This window comes from Echeneis naucrates, chromosome 21 (assembly GCF_900963305.1).
Source record: "Echeneis naucrates chromosome 21, fEcheNa1.1, whole genome shotgun sequence".
Lineage (NCBI taxonomy): Eukaryota > Metazoa > Chordata > Actinopteri > Carangiformes > Echeneidae > Echeneis > Echeneis naucrates.
Genome location: NC_042531.1, coordinates 16,676,221 through 16,692,127, shown reverse-complemented (window position 1 = coordinate 16,692,127; position 15,907 = coordinate 16,676,221). Strand labels below are relative to the sequence as shown.

The 15,907-nt window shown below is 40.5% G+C and overlaps 1 protein-coding gene across 2 annotated transcripts in view; it reads left to right on the top strand.

The window, feature by feature from the left end:
- ptpn4a (protein tyrosine phosphatase non-receptor type 4a) overlaps positions 1–15,681 on the top strand; it is a 57,320-nt gene extending 41,639 nt beyond the window's left edge. Inside the window, exons 11-27 of one of the 2 annotated variants that reach the window (XM_029530075.1) lie at positions 1,407–1,470; positions 1,702–1,874; positions 2,707–2,775; positions 3,378–3,512; positions 4,056–4,217; positions 7,139–7,298; positions 7,840–7,923; positions 8,174–8,230; positions 8,498–8,654; positions 9,968–10,134; positions 10,500–10,590; positions 10,780–10,841; positions 12,084–12,230; positions 12,897–13,025; positions 14,503–14,651; positions 14,814–14,949; positions 15,033–15,681. In XM_029530075.1, the coding sequence (XP_029385935.1) occupies positions 1,407–1,470; positions 1,702–1,874; positions 2,707–2,775; positions 3,378–3,512; positions 4,056–4,217; positions 7,139–7,298; positions 7,840–7,923; positions 8,174–8,230; positions 8,498–8,654; positions 9,968–10,134; positions 10,500–10,590; positions 10,780–10,841; positions 12,084–12,230; positions 12,897–13,025; positions 14,503–14,651; positions 14,814–14,949; positions 15,033–15,431 (2,341 nt within the window). In that variant the 3' untranslated portion in view covers positions 15,432–15,681. Of the gene's footprint in view, positions 1–1,406; positions 1,471–1,701; positions 1,875–2,706; positions 2,776–3,377; positions 3,513–4,052; positions 4,218–7,138; positions 7,299–7,839; positions 7,924–8,173; positions 8,231–8,497; positions 8,655–9,967; positions 10,135–10,499; positions 10,591–10,779; positions 10,842–12,083; positions 12,231–12,896; positions 13,026–14,502; positions 14,652–14,813; positions 14,950–15,032 lie in introns of both variants that reach the window. The other variant, XM_029530076.1, reaches the window with a different exon arrangement.
- Positions 15,682–15,907: the final 226 nt, after the last annotated feature.

Here is a 15,907-nt window from a genome sequence, read left to right as displayed (position 1 = left end):
GATAATGCACAGATGGATGAGAAGGTGCATGTCTCACGGAGCTGCCAGGAAACTCTGGCACTGTAACACTGTTATAGCCCAGTCTCCCCCTCCAGGTCTGAGGTTAAATTGAACAGTTGATATGTGACACATGGGTCAAGTGACTTGAACTGCTGAATCATTGAGATGTGTCCTAAGGTAGAACCTGCCAGGCCTCTATCTATTGATCATTGTATGATGGACTGGATAAAGCATGAGTTACACAGACAAATGTTCAACTTGTGCATGACAAGTTGGAAGTATTACATTTTCTATTTTAACCTGTAATATACCAGTCGCCATCAGCCATTACAGATATAGACAGTGCGCTGTAGACTCACAGGTTTTAATCTGACATTATAGTTTTTATTCAATAGTATTTAAAAATACTAGGTATGCCTGATTCTGAAGAGTTGCCCAATTCTGTGATTTTACTTGTTTAGTGAAGTCTGTTGTCGAGCTCAGTAATACCTGTTTCTGCATGTTTGAGAATGAGACAACCAATCAGAGCTTTGGGGGTAAAGAATGTTGACATCAATCTCCTACATAGCTTGTAATTGCAAATCTTAAACTCTGTAATTTATTTGTTGTCCCAACAACGTTTAAATTATGTTTTAATGTTTCGCATAGCATAAAATACTTAACATCATGTACAACCAATGATGGGCTGGAATGAGGCTAACTAGAATATGATAGAGGATGATCAATTCCAAGCTCTATAGCTTTTAAAGCCTGAGGCTGCTAACCAATATCAGTCAAAAGTTTAGACTGTTTCCTGTTCACTTAAATGAGAATTTTGTGTCCAAACCTTTGACTGCCAAGTGTATTTTCTAAAAATGTTTTATATATTTCAGATCATGCCATTGGCATTGGACCCAACATTACATCAGTTGCACAATGACTCTACTTGAATATAATATACATCTAAGGATTATTAATTGTTTTTGACCACTGGAATGCCACTGGTTTATATACATGCAAAAACCATCAAACATTGTTATGTTTGCTTGGCCATAGTCATGAGGAGGAACCCTTCGAGCCTTTCAGCACAGCAGTATAGTGGTTAGCGCTGTTTCCCCACAATAAGAAGGTTGAGGGTTTGGTTCCCGGGCCTGGGGCCTTTCTGTGTGGAGTTTGCATGTTCTCTCCGTGCCTGCGTGGGTTTCATCCGGGTACTCCAGTTTCCTCCCATCGTCCAAAGACATCATATTTGGGTTAACTGGTGATTCTAAATTGTCTGTAGGTCTGTCTGTCTCTGTGTGTTGGCCCTGTGATGGACCTGTCCAGGGTGAGCTGGGATTGGCTCCAGCACCCCCACGACCCGGAAGCAGATAAGCATTTGAAGATGAATGAAAATGTCATTCTTTTTCCTTATCTTTCTTTTCCAGGTTGAAAATAGTGAAAATCTCCTTTAAGTGCAAACAGTTTTTCATCCAACTGAGAAGGGAGTCGGTAGGTACACACACGCACACACACACACATTCAGATGCATTTTTAACGACCACAAAATATCTTTACAAACACATTGAATGGTGAGATTTAATTAAAGTAGTCCTTAAAGTGGTGGAGTGCCTGGTTAAATAATATAAATCTTAAAATAATTAAATTCATTGGATTAAAGTAGAGGATAGACAACTGAAATAGTTTGCTAAGGGTAACAGGCATTTTACTCCCTGGAAACAGACTGAGAGTCGGGAGACCCTCCTGGGCTTCAACATGGTCAACTATCGGGCCTGTAAGAACCTATGGAAGACCTGCGTGGAGCACCACACCTTCTTCAGGCTGGAGCGGCCCATCCCTCCACAGAAGAACTTCTTCGCTCATTACTTCACCCTGGGCTCAAAGTTCAGATACTGGTAAGAACCAAGGTCTCACTTTGACACTCATTTGGTTTTGAGAGGCTGAAACACTGGACGGCTGGTGGTGGCTCTCATGCTGACTTGACTCAAAGAAACAACTTAATAATTCATTGTTGTACCTAAAGTAAAAGCATCTTGTTTGCGTTAAGCCTTGAAAACAGTCTTTAAAGCTTGGCATAAGGCTTTTGTGTCTATCTTGCAAGCATTGATTTTAGACCCTCAACAGTCTCAAACGAAACACAGTTTTGAATTGTTGAAATACACCTTATCAAATTTTCAGTTGTAAAGTGGACTGAGAATGCAAGATTAAATTATTTTTGTCCTTCTGCATTATGACATGTTGGCAACTTCCCTTTTCTTTTCTTCACTTTAAATAGTTTTTATTTCCTTTTCCAATGAGGCAGAGTGAGACATTACCCAAGAGTCTTGTGATGCATTATTTAGCAGCTCAAGACTTGAATGAGCCCTGATGTGTGTGTGTGTGTGTGTGTGTGTGTGCGCGCGTGCTTGCCCTTGAGATAATGATTTACAACAAGGTAGGGCTAGACGATACAGCCAAAATTTGTATTACACATTCCAAAATTTTGGTCAAGAAAATATAACTGATAAAAAAAATATATAAACACTAAGAATGTCCACAATCTGTGCTGGCAAAATTTGAAAAAAAAAAAAAAATTGCCGAGTCTATGAAACTTGTATAATATTTCAGATATGCAATTGAAAATGGAAAAAGTGTTAACCTTTAATTTCTCTAAACTAATTTTCAAGTACAATACAACACTCTTTGTTTTTTTGTTTTTTTTGGGGGGTTGTTTGTTTCTCTCTGTAGTGGGCGGACTGAGGTGCAGTCGGTGCAGTATGGAAAGGAGAAAGGCATCAAGGACAGAGTATTTGCCAGGTAATAGACTTGCCTTTCTTTTTTGGTTTAATCTAACCACTACACAACTCAACAACAACATAAAAAACATAACATAAAAAATTAAATGTATCACTCACTACACATTGAAAGACTTCTCTACCAATGACTCAGCAGCTGGACTCATCCATAATGTTCCTTGTGACTTTACTTCACTCATTCCATCAGAAACTGCCTTCAGTCTCCTCCTCTACATCCCAAATTGTGTCTTCCCTTTTTACCATGTCTTGAAATAGGTGATATGACATACCCTTTACACAATATCCAACTCTGAATCAGCTATCTCCTGGGTCGATAGGCGCCTGGGGCTATTAGCAATCCAGGTGAGAAAATGTAACAACTTGGGCACAACCCCTATGACAGAGGTGGACCACCTCACTCCCCTTAACACATAGCTGGTATGTCCCAGACCAGTTTGAACCTGATATCAAATTTCTGTCCACAAAACCGTGAACAAGCTTTGCAAAGGAATGGAGAATTTAGTGACTGTGATAGAATCAGTTATCTTTAAATAGCAATATCTACTGAAAAAGGGACCCATATCACTGTAATGCCCAACTGAATGGATGTTTTGGTCTGAACAGGTCTCCCAGCAAACCTTTGGCTAGAAAACTTGTAGGTGGAACTGACTGGGAATCAGTGAGCAGGAACAGCCTATCCGATGAGAGACTGGAAACCCAAAGCCTGCCTACTCGTTCTCCACCCGGGACGCCAAATCAGTGAGTCCACGTTCCAGGGTTCAATCCAGGTCACTTCAGTTTCATGTCACATTGTTATAAAGTGCAAATTTAAATTTAGTCATAATTAACACGATGTCTATTTAAACAGCTGTGTTGACAGCAAATGTTTGCTTATTATTAGTATAATTATTACAAATTTTTGTTGTCTTAATGGGCAGCAAAACATCTGCACAACAGACTATGTTTCAAGGGAGTTGTTTTAGGGCTGTACTGGAAAATGTGTGTGCTACAGATTTGCCTAAGCAATTCTTTACTTACCCCAAGAGAAGCAAGAAATAATCAAGTAATAAAAAGTCTCTTTTGGTCCACTTCTCCTATTTTACAATAAAGATTTTACATTAATCGGTTTAATGCCAGAGTTTTGCTATTACCAGGGTAATACTTAGGTGTCCAAGACTTTAGCCTTAATCATATTTTATTTCAGGGTACTGTATCTAGTCGTGGACGTTAGTAGTCACAAGCATATTTAAAGGTTCTATTTCCAACCCTTCATCAGTTTTGTCTGCTGTGCGTGTGTGCCAGGAACTCACTGTTTGTACAAGAGGGCACAAGGCTACGCCCGTCTTCTGTCGGCCACCTGGTCGATCATGTGATCCACGCTTCACCCAGCCTACCTGTCTTCTCCTCAAATCACAAGTCAGCATCTTCCACGCAGGCCAACAGCATCAGTCTGGACTCAACGCCGTAAGTCTCACAGCTGTTGGATGCTGCATGAAATTCTGATTTTCCTGGAGCAAGTCAATTCCCTATCACTCTCATCTCTCCTTTTGTTCTTTTTTCCCCCTTCATGGCTTCATCCTGTGTTTGGATGCATGCTTCTCTTTGGGAAAAATCTGCCTCTAACTTGGTGGCAGAGCATAAAATTTCACTCTAAATTTACTGCCCCATAAATAAAGCACACACCAGAAAACCAGCTGCCCTTTCATTTTGAAGTTAGATTTTACTCATCAACGCTAGTGCCACTCTGTCTGAGTGTACTGCTGAGATGACTGCTTTTTTAAATGTCTGTCTGTGTCTGTGGCTTCTCCTCACAGTTTACACCCTTTCCCAGTGTCACTTAAATGGTCCCACTAGAAAGATGAGCTCTTTGAAAAACAGCTTGTAAAATGTGTTTGCAGGGTGGATTTGTTGTACTGTACAGCACTGAACGTGTGTATCACATGCTAAAACAACTGGTGAAATGAACTAGTGAATTTCCACACAAATGCCAAACACTCTTAGTAAAGTGAGTCCTGATGGAGTTTTAAAACTTTATGTACAAGAAATGGTCTTGATACCAAAATCCTCTTTGCATTCATGGAGTTAGAGGTTAGTCAAGAGGGGAAAAAAAGAGTTCAAAATCTAAAATGCACGTATGGTGTGGCTGGACTGGTTTATGCTTGTGTATGGCATGCATTCTATGTTGATGCAGCAGGAGGGTGTGGGTGGGTGTGTGTGTGTGTGTGAGAGAGAATAGGGTTAGAGAGATGCAGCATTTCTCAGTTTGAAATCAGAGTGGTTAAGTGACATTACAGCGGTAGTTCAGCTGCCCATCACATTGCCAAAAATGAATAGTAACATTACCCATGCATGGTATTTTATTGGTTGTATTTAGTATATTCAACATGATAAATATTTTGAATACCAATTTTTGGTTATGTGTTCAAACATTGTGTTTGAACACATAATTTCATCAAACATTCTCGAGAGGAGATACATGTATGCTGAATATGGGGCATGAAGAACAAGGATGAGAAAGGAAAGTCAAAAATCAAGTCTGTGGGTGAACTGGACGTTTATAATCTCAAATGTTATGACTGACCTGCATATATACTCTAATAACCAGTTTACTAGACATCATTTGTAAAAGTCAATTCATTTATCTTCAACCGCTTATCCATTTCCGGGTCACATGGAGTGCTGGAGCTGATCCCAGCTCACTCTGGGTGAGGGTGGGGTCACCCTGGACAGGTCAGCAATCCATCACAGGCCAACACACAGAGACCAGCAACCACTCACACCTACAGACAGTTTAGAGTCACCAGTTAACCCAAATATGATGTCTTTGGACGGTGGGAGGAAACCCACACAGATACGGGGAGAACATGCAAACAAGCAAAAAAGGCCCCAGGCCGGGAACCAAACCTGCAACTTTCTTATTGTGGGGCAACAGTGCTCACCACTATGCCGTCGTGCTGCCCTAAAAGTCAATTGTTAAAAAAAAAAAAAAAAAAAAGAAATGAAGAAAACTAATTCATGTTTTGTTTAGTTTTTTCCATCTCTACTCTAACTTTTGTGGCTCTCGTTACTTCCTCTGTTGACCTCAGAGTCAGTCTCAATCTAGATTAGATGGTTTTTGCAACCTATCATTTGTTAAAATAAATAAATAAATAAATAAATAAATAAATCATACATTTTCCTCAATACACCTCAGACCTTCATAAAGTCATTTATAATCTGCTGTTTCACACAATTTTATGATATGTTGGTTCCACAACATAACAAAACCATAACTGTTGGAAAGTCTATATTAAGTTCTGTTTTTAGCTGTGTAGAGTGAAAATTATCTGTTTAGCAAACCAGTGTTAGGAAACAAACGGTACAATTATACGATACAGTCGAACACAGCACTGCATCCAGCCGTGTAGTATTTTATGATAAAATTAGTTTGTTTGCTATAATCAGGCCAGTTTTTTCAAGGATGCAGAGAAAGCCTCAGAAATTTGTTTAGTTTCCTTATTCCGGGGCCCATGCTAAGATGTAGTTTGGTATGAAGCAACTTGCATATCCATTTCACTCATCTGTGTCTTGCTGGAGAAACTGAGGGTGTGTAGTTGGCAGGGGCCTGCTGTGCAGCGCTTTCCCTCTGAAAGCTTGCCCTGCTTTTGACCCATAATAAATGTTCGTTTGCGTGTGTGTTTAAGGCACTAAGTGGCACTGGTAACATCAGCCAAAACAAAGGCAATACTCTTTGACTGGTACTCCCACCTCTAAGGAGTGCCTTTACACACGCGCACACACACACACACACACACACGCACGCATGCACACGCACACTGTGAAATGACTGGTTTTGCCCTCCAAAGAGTGAGCCATGATGCTACTGAAAGCCTTACCTGACTGAGTATGTTGCACCATCCACACATTGTTTTTTATTATCTGGATGAAGGAGAGGGGTGTCTTCCTTCCCTTTGTAGCCCTTTTATTGAGGTTAATGCATTGTGACTAACACCATGCTATTAAGCCTCTTTGTGTCTCGCAGTCTTACTCCTCTTCATTTGTTTTTCTCTATTTGCCTTATTCTTCCAAAGCTGACCTCTTTATCAAACAGAAAGGTCTTTCGCGAGATGACAAGTTGTGTCTTATTCTGTACATGTGTGTTTGTGGCTTTAGCTTTTCCATCATCTTGGAAATACCACTCTTCCTTTAGCAGTGGCTGCTTTTTGTTTGAATTGTAATGATGTATTATGTTGTGTTCTGAAGGGTACAGTTATAGTCACTAGTCATAGTCATATTATTTGGTGAAAAGATTTGATCTATCATTTGAAACATCACTTTTCTTATTTATTTATTTATTTTTGCTGTCCCTGTCTGTCTCCCTCTTTCTACGCCTTTCCCTTTCTCAGGTCCCCTGATGGGGTAGATGGCCAGCCTCCAGCTCTGCCTCCCAAGCAGCTGAGCAGGAAGACATTGAGTCAGATCATCCAGGCACACTCTCAGCAGAGCCTCCTGGACAACCACCTCAATGAGATGTATGATGTTCCCGTCAATGCTGACAAGACTACGGTTAGTCTAGCAACAGAGGACACAAACATTCACTCCCTTACAATTCAACACTTTTTTTTTAAAGAAATTGAGAAGTCTCTGTCCTTGGTAAGACCTTTTGAAATTAAAGTCTGCAATTTTATATGAACATTTCTAACAACTCAAAAAATGTTTTTGGTGAAATTTTTGAAATGTCTTCCCAGTTTGATTTGCCTGTTTATTTGTCTGTAAGGTTAAAAAAAAAACCTCAGATGTTTCCTCCAGTTCCCTTATAAATGATGCTTAAGTTTCTCAGTCTACATTAATTGGTGTATTTAACACCCAAGTCTAAAACTCAAAGCTGATCACCTGCTTTTTGGTCTCTGACTGACCAACACATTTACTGTTTATCCAGCATCAATAGCTGCCATTTCATGTTCTCTACTTGCTGGAGGTGAAATTATGCAACAACTTATATCTGGGGGATTTGCATTTGTTTTGTTGCACATTTTTTCTAGAACTGAACTTGTTATGGAGGATATAAAGGGGATGTGAATTTAATGTATCTCTCTGTGTGCTTCAGCTGAATGGAGTCGTCCCTCATGACAATTTGGTCCTGATCAAGATGAGACCTGATGAACATGGACGATTTGGCTTCAATGTGAAGGTGAGAGCTGATTCTATTTGGATTATAACGGGGGGGGGGGGAGTTAACCGATTTCTTTAATGTTTTGGGCCATTTTTGCATTCTAACTATCTTCCAACAAAAATTTCTAACCTAAACTATGTTGTATGTCAAGCTTTCAGAAACTTTGCTCCTTGGCACAAATCATCTGTATCATCCAAACTCTTTGTTGTGTAAAGAGAGGGCATTGTGCAAGGTTCTTTCTTGTTAACTGTGGTTTTTCCATCTCCAGGGTGGAGCTGACCAGAAGATGCCTATCATCGTGTCTAGAGTAGCTCCGGGAACATCAGTAAGTCAGCAACAACTTTTCGTCGTCTGTCAGAAGATAAGACAAAGCAGCCACTTGTTTGAATATTAGTTCATGTTCAAAATCAAATGAACAAACGCTCCTTCACAAATAACCTACATTTTAGCATTTTGCCACATTTTTCTCTCCTCTAGAAATGTTTTATTCAACTGAACAGTAGTTGCAAAACTATAGAAGTTCCAGGAAAATTAAAAACTTATTTTTTTTTACTTATTTTTCTTCTGCCATTGCACTTCCTCCTCTTTTCAGGCCGACTTGTGTGTCCCACGCCTAAACGAGGGAGACCAGGTGGTCCTGATTAATGGGCGGGACATCTCTGACCACACCCACGACCAGGTGGTCATGTTCATCAAGGCCAGCTGTGAGAGCCATTCTGGAGAGCTCATCCTATTGGTCAGACCAAATGGTGTGTTGTTCTCATTGTTCAAATCAGTGAAACACTTTATACTCTTCCTTTCAAGTGTTGATATCCATTTCAGTGTTGTTTTATCTCCTCTCTCGGGCTTCTCTCTGGCTCTACTAACAATCCAAAGAGATGCTGAGAGCCTCTGATTTGCTGATCTGCTCTGTTCTAATCATGTGATGATGAAATCATAAAGTAGATTTCAGGTAAACTCTAAGAAAAAGCACTTTTAAGGACTACCTTAAAGTATTCACATCTTTTTTCTTTTTTTATCTTTTGGCTTTTCCAACTTTGGGATCGCCACAGCAAGTCAGCTCTGTGATTTGCCTGATTGATTTGGCTACAGTATTTACACCGGATGCCCTTACTGCCGCAACCTTCCTCATTTATCCAGGCTTGGGAACAGCACAAGCCCAACACTGGTTTGTGTTGTAGCTAGGGTTTGAACCCTGGGCCTCAGCATTCAAAGCATGCACTCTACCACTGAGCTATTAAACTAAATTAAATTTGTTTGTGTCAAAGTCATTTCCTTTCTTCAGACTAAAATAAATCAGTGATATATTTGACCAAATAAGCAACATGTATCCAACAGGATCCACTTAAAGTCCACTTAAAGAGGAAGTTTTTCAGTTATGTGATTATGTGACCAAAGTATGGAACCATCATGTAGTAGTGTTTTAACAAAGTAATATTGTCAGTTGGTTCAACTAATTAGGAATTTCAATGTAACCATGAGCATGAATCTCCACTTTGTAAACATCATATTGATGCTAGACTAAATGTGTCATATAGCCTATAACCTCTCGTGAGTAGCTTCAACTAAAGCCACAATCCTTGATCCTGCCACTGGCCTCCTTATGGCTGCTTAGTGAATGATGCAAATGAGAGCTATTAATTTGTACATTTTGCTCTCTGTATAAATCATCTATATGCATTCTCCATGTAGGAAGATTGTAAAGTATTGCGTTTAATCAGCATTAGAGAAGCACGAAGGGGAGCTTATAAAGATGACGAAACATGGAAATTCTTGATGTTTTAACTGGGTCAGAGAGGGATTTGCACATTCTATCCTGTATTACATCAAAGCAGATATAAAACTGTATCAATGTACTGACTTCCTGTAATTCATTTAATTTTAAAAATAAAATAGGTGGACTTATGTAGGTTAATAAGTAATTGCACATAGATGACATGATTGTGTATTCCTGTGGTGCTTAAACACACTTAAAGATAAATCAACTCACCTTGAGGCCTCAGCTTGTATAAACATCCATGCATACATAACCTGTGACCTATTTCTTCTCTGTCTTATTCAGCCATCTATGACGTGGTGGAAGAGAAGGTAGACTCAGAACCAGATTTTCAGTACATCCCGGAGAAGTCCCTGCAGGACCCTGCCCAGCTAGACCAGCATGCTTTGAGGGATTCTATGGTCATATTGAAGGAAGGCCTGACAAGTGGGGCCGTGCTGGCACAGTTTGATGTGAGGAGAGATGAAAATGAATTCACATTAACAGATTCACAAACTCGCACTTTGAGAACTTTTATGTAACAGATTTTTTCCTCCTCCATGCTAAAAAAATCCTGCTGTCCCACATCATCTTCATGTCACAGTTTTCAGTTCGAGTGTTATTAGTGAAGAGGAATGTAAATACAAATATCACCTCACACTTGTCCAAATGCAAAGGCCAGTTCAACCAAATGTTTTGTGCACTTGTGCATTTTTGTTGTTATGAACTCACATAGTGTGCATAGTTAGATTCACAAAGTTGACAAAATAACGGTTGCTATTTATTGATCTTCCAGGTACTTAAGCATAAGTCTTTTTTTATTTTTTTTTCCTCACAGCAACTGTACAGGAAGAGGCCGGGAATGACCATGCTATGTGCCAAATTACCTCAGAATGTTTCCAAAAATCGCTATAGAGACATCTCTCCTTGTAAGTGACTGTACACAGCTGTTCCAACATTTCAGCGTGCTTGCGTGTTCAAATATGAATATAACATTAACCTTTGTTCTTCCCAACACACTCCTCTCCACCCATGTTCTTCTTGAACAATTTTTCTTTTCTCTTCTATAAAATTCTATCTTTAACCCCCCCCACCCCCCTTTTCCTCTCTCCTGGCAGATGATGCCACGCGGGTCATTCTGAAAAGCACAGATGACTACATCAATGCAAATTACATCAATGTGAGTTTTAGCCTACTCCTTTCCTCTTTCATCATTTAACAATATCACAGCGTTTGCAGCATGTCAGATGGTTTGCTTTGCAAGGCCATCAAAATGTGATAAAACACTGATGGTTGTGTGCTGATAAATTAATTAACCACATGGGCATTGCAAGCAATTGACACTGAGCCTTAATGGTTTACCTCTTTTTTAGTGAGCTAGGTGTTTGTCTTTGTAACTTGTGGGTGTTCGGAGGGTGTCCGTACAAAGCTGCTCAGTGAAGAACATTGCACTTTTCCAACGATGGATTTTGAAGATTTATTTATAGGTAGCATCTCTGTGGCTTAATTAATAATCAGCATGAGCATGAAGTACATGCCTTCTTACTCATCTAATTAGATCTTTATCTCCACTAATAAATTATTAGTCTTATCAGGCATACCACATTCTTCCATCAATTGTGTGCCTTGCTAATGTACCCCAGTGCAGAGCCAACAGGTACATACCATGTCACCTAACCCATTCATTTTGTTCAGTTCTTAGTTATCCTCTCCAAAATGCAAACATACATCTGTCTCTGGAAGTACACTTTCTTTGTTTGTCATGTTTATGTTTCTCACATGACAAGATTTTGTTGTGTGAAAAAGGTGCTTGGGTTGCAAGACACCATTAACATGTAGCAGCACTACATGTTAACACACAACCTAGAGACAATACAGTACATCTATTAGAAGATTGGCCTTGCTTTTTTATGACTTTGTATCGAATTATTCATATGAAGAACATTTTGAATCAAAGAATCTTTTTCAACCTAAGACTTTTCATAATAAGATTTCTGAGGGCCATTATCTTCTTTTTTGGTCTCGTCATTTCTTTTTTTTTATGTAATTACACCAGGAAATTCAGTCATTGCTCTTAAAAAGTTGGAAGAAAAAGCAAAATGAATCAGTATTAATCTCTTTGTGCCTTAAACCTAGTGTTGCGGTGACATTCACTTCATGTGGTGATATTTTTTTACAATTACAGTAGGTTACAGGTATGACCTTGTAAGTGAAGCATACCTATTCAAACTGCAGATGAACTGCTGTTAAGAAGCTTTTGATATATTATTAAGCTATTGTTTGTACCTTTTTAAAAAGTGTTAGGACACTTCGATATCTGCACTGATTGAAATGCATAGAGCAGATCTTGTGAACTGAAGAAAAGCAGCTGTAAAATTAGATCTGTGCAATTTAATATTTCCATGTGTTTGTTTTGCTGTAGATGGAGATTCCAGCCTCTAGTCTGATCAACCGCTACATAGCATGCCAGGGCCCGCTGCCCAACACCTGCCCTGACTTCTGGCAAATGACCTGGGAACAGGGCTCATCTATGGTTGTCATGCTGACTACGCAGGTCGAGAGGGGGCGGGTATGTAGAGGTTTTCTTTCACAATGTGACTAACAATCATATGAGGACAGCTGCATGTTAACAAGACATTGCAAACTCTTAAAACATATATGACTGTATATTAGGCTGTGTTGGCTACAGCTCTACTGTGATCACTGTGAACAGCACATTAGCACAGCAGCAACTGGAGCCCAGGTGCTCCACCAAATGTATTGAGGCACTTAATGTAGTTGTAGGTCATCAAAGTTTTGCCAGGGTTCAGAATCCATGGCACAACCCCTGTAGTTATGTGCATAAATCACAGGAATACAGACTAGGCGTGTACAAATATGCTTTGGGTGGCACTTATGGGCTTTTGCAAGTAAATTGGGAGTTGTTATGCAGCCCATGTAGATAGTCATTTTGAGTTTAACGCTCCTGGTAAAATCCAGGTTTTCCATTCATAGAATCCCAAGTTCTGATACTATGTGGGCTTGTTTAGATGCCAGAGTAGAGACTCAGGTTACACTTAGTTCTTAGTAAGATGCACATGGACCCAGCAGACAACTATATTTGTTAATTAATTCACCAAACAGTTATGCCACTGTGAGAACTGTCTTCTCAATCATCAAACTATATGTAAGTTTAAAAAAAAAAAACACAACAAAAAATTGCATATAACTAAACCAAATTTTTTTTTTTTTTTAGGTGAAGTGTCACCAGTACTGGCCCAACCCAGACAGCACCACCACCTATGGAAACTTTACAGTCACATGCCACAATGAAGAGGGCAACTCTGCCTTCCTGGTCCGAGAGATGACTCTCGTGCACATGCAGGTAAACACACTCTCATATGCTTTTCCAAGCACATTATGGTAGGGGCTAAAAAAAGCTAGAACCAGAAATGAAAAGAAGTTGATGTGAAGTTGGAAAGATGAGAAAGTAAGATGGCGTGTGCAGCTAGCCAGAGCGAGATCGAGAGCACGTGAAAGGCCCCAGGTCCAATCAGAGAGAGGGACCCGAGTCTTGAGAAGGATGAGCTGTTGAGGACCCCGGAGGAGGTGTGTTGCCATAGTGACCAGTGTGGGCTGTTCTTTTTCTGGCTCCCGCTGCTGCATGCGGGCCACGTATTGGGATCTGGTTACCATGACAACCCAACCACCCCAGTCAGTCACATTGCTGAAAAAAGGGAGCGAGAGAAAGAAGAAACCAGACAGAGGAACAGAGAGTGGGATGATGATGGTTTGAAACACAGAAATGGAGACCGCAAGTTTCTTTTATTGTGATGTTTAAGCTTTTGATGCTTCCTGTTGCACTTCAACATGCCATGGTGGACTGTTTTTTTGTATCTATTTAGACTGAAGCTTATTACCCATTTGTAGATAAAAATGGTGCAGCTAAATATTTGCGTGCATGTTTTTGTTGTAATTTACAGTATGCCACATGTCATGCTTTTAGGGGGGCCATCTAATTAGAAATGAACTTTTAACAAGGTATGACGTGCTCCTGCTGTGTGTGTTTTCCTGATTACGTCCTTGTGTGCTGCCCTTGTAATATGACCTTTTAAGTATATGCCTGTAGGAGGAGGCAATTAACATTCTCCTCTGCCTGTGATTGTTGCCATGGAGATAGATCTGTTACCATGGCAAAGTAGCGAGGCAGTATATGAAAGAGAAAACGTAGTGGGGCTGAGTTACACAAGATTTGGTGATCAGCGGTTGTTTTCTGCTGTAGGGTGTGCGTGTGTTTGTGGACGTTGTCATCACAATTCCCCTCTGGGGTTCAGATCTTACCCGCATTTTCTGGTCATACAGTGCAAAATACCTTTCTATACTTCTCTTTGTCATATGTTCTTTTAGTTATAAATGAACAAAGATAAGGTATGTGTCACATTTTCTCCTAGCAGTATAGAGACACAAAATGAAAATTTTGCAGGACAGCCACAGAAGATATTATCTCAGTATCTGTTCTATCTCCTATAAACTGGGAAGCAGTAGCATGCAACGCCAAGTAATCCAGTGGAGTGGAAAGAATAAAATCACTGTTTGTGATTTACATCCCCTGTTTCATAACATGTATTAAGGCTATACTTACATACAAAAATATGGCAGTACAGGCTCCTTCCAGGATGCTCAGTGCAATGAAATATGTTTGGAGGTTACCCACATGAAATGCCATAGCCTGTTCTGGGTTGAGTAAAATTATTTCCTTACTTATCATTGGTACTTTATGTCTTCCAACATGTTCTGTTTTTCTACATGAAATTTCACATAAAGCAATAGGTTTTCTTCCTACTTTGTGTCTGTGTTTTCAGAGTGAGCAGCAGAGAGAGCTTACTCAGATTCAGTACCTGGCTTGGCCAGACCATGGCGTTCCTGACGACTCCACCGATTTCCTGGACTTTGTCGCTCTGGTACGGACCAAACGGGCTGGTCAGGACCAACCAATGGTGGTACACTGCAGGTAATGTCATTCTGTGAAATTGTTAAATCATGATCTGTTGTTTGATGCAAGCAAACTTGAAATCTCTGGGTCCACATTCTGTGTTGCACTTGTTCTGTAGCTGAGCACTCTGTCAACTCTGTCCTGGCTGCTTTTTTTTTTTTTTTTTTTTTCCCCCCCAAGTGCGGGCATTGGTCGGACAGGGGTTCTGATCACCATGGAGACAGCACTGTGTCTAATGGAGTGTGGTCAGCCAGTGTATCCTCTAGATATCGTCAGGACCATGAGAGACCAGAGGGCCATGATGATACAAACACCTGTATGTTAACACATTAATTTGGCTGACAGCTGCTCTTAACTGCACCCAACCATCAGCTAAAAGATCTCTCTTCTCTCTAACAGAGTCAGTACCGCTTTGTGTGTGAGGCCATCCTCAAAGTGTATGAGGAAGGTCTTGTGAAACCACTCAAGACCGCTGTCTACCAGGAGAGAGAGAAAGTGAACGATGAGATGGAGGCACAGAAGAAAGAGCAGCCGAAAGCAGGAGAAGAGAGAGAAGAGACGTCAGTGACGGACGAAGGCGAGGCAGCTGCAGTGAAGTTGCTGGAAGGAGGGCTGGACGAAGAGGACGACGACGAGGAGGTGGAAGTTCTGGACATCGGGGACGTGACAGGGGGAGAGGAGGAGGAGGAGGAAGAAGAAGAAGAGGAGGAGGAAGTGGAAGAGCCAAGCGTCACAAGCGCCACCAGCGTGACAAGTGAGACCAGCGCAAACCCTGACCCTGATTCTGCTAACCTGTGACATTAGACCCCTGGGGATCATAAGGGGTCACCAGGAAGAGGCCGGGTGGTTGGAGGAGAGAACAAAAGCACTGTTGCACTTTACGCGGACAAAAATGGAAAAAAGGACAAACAAACGTGAAAATCATGGACAAGCTAGAATAAAAAAAAAAAAAACAACTAAGAAATCCAGCTGTGTTGACTAGGTACCATTAGGGGATATTGTATGTTCAGGGTAAAGAAAAAAGTATACAAAGATTGAGAAGACTAAAAGTAGAAGAGAATAAAATGTGGATGGGGAATTGCTATAGTGCCATAAGTCTGAAGGGGAAGGGCTGCCCCTATGGATGAAAAGAACCCCCCCACATGTTTTTTTGTTTTTTTTTTTTCCTTAAATTACCCAGAGGGTTGCCCTGTTCCCTTCTGAGCGCGTCTGCCAGACGGACCTGCCTTTTTTTTTTTTTAGTGTCCTTTTAGCTGATAAAGAGATATACCTTA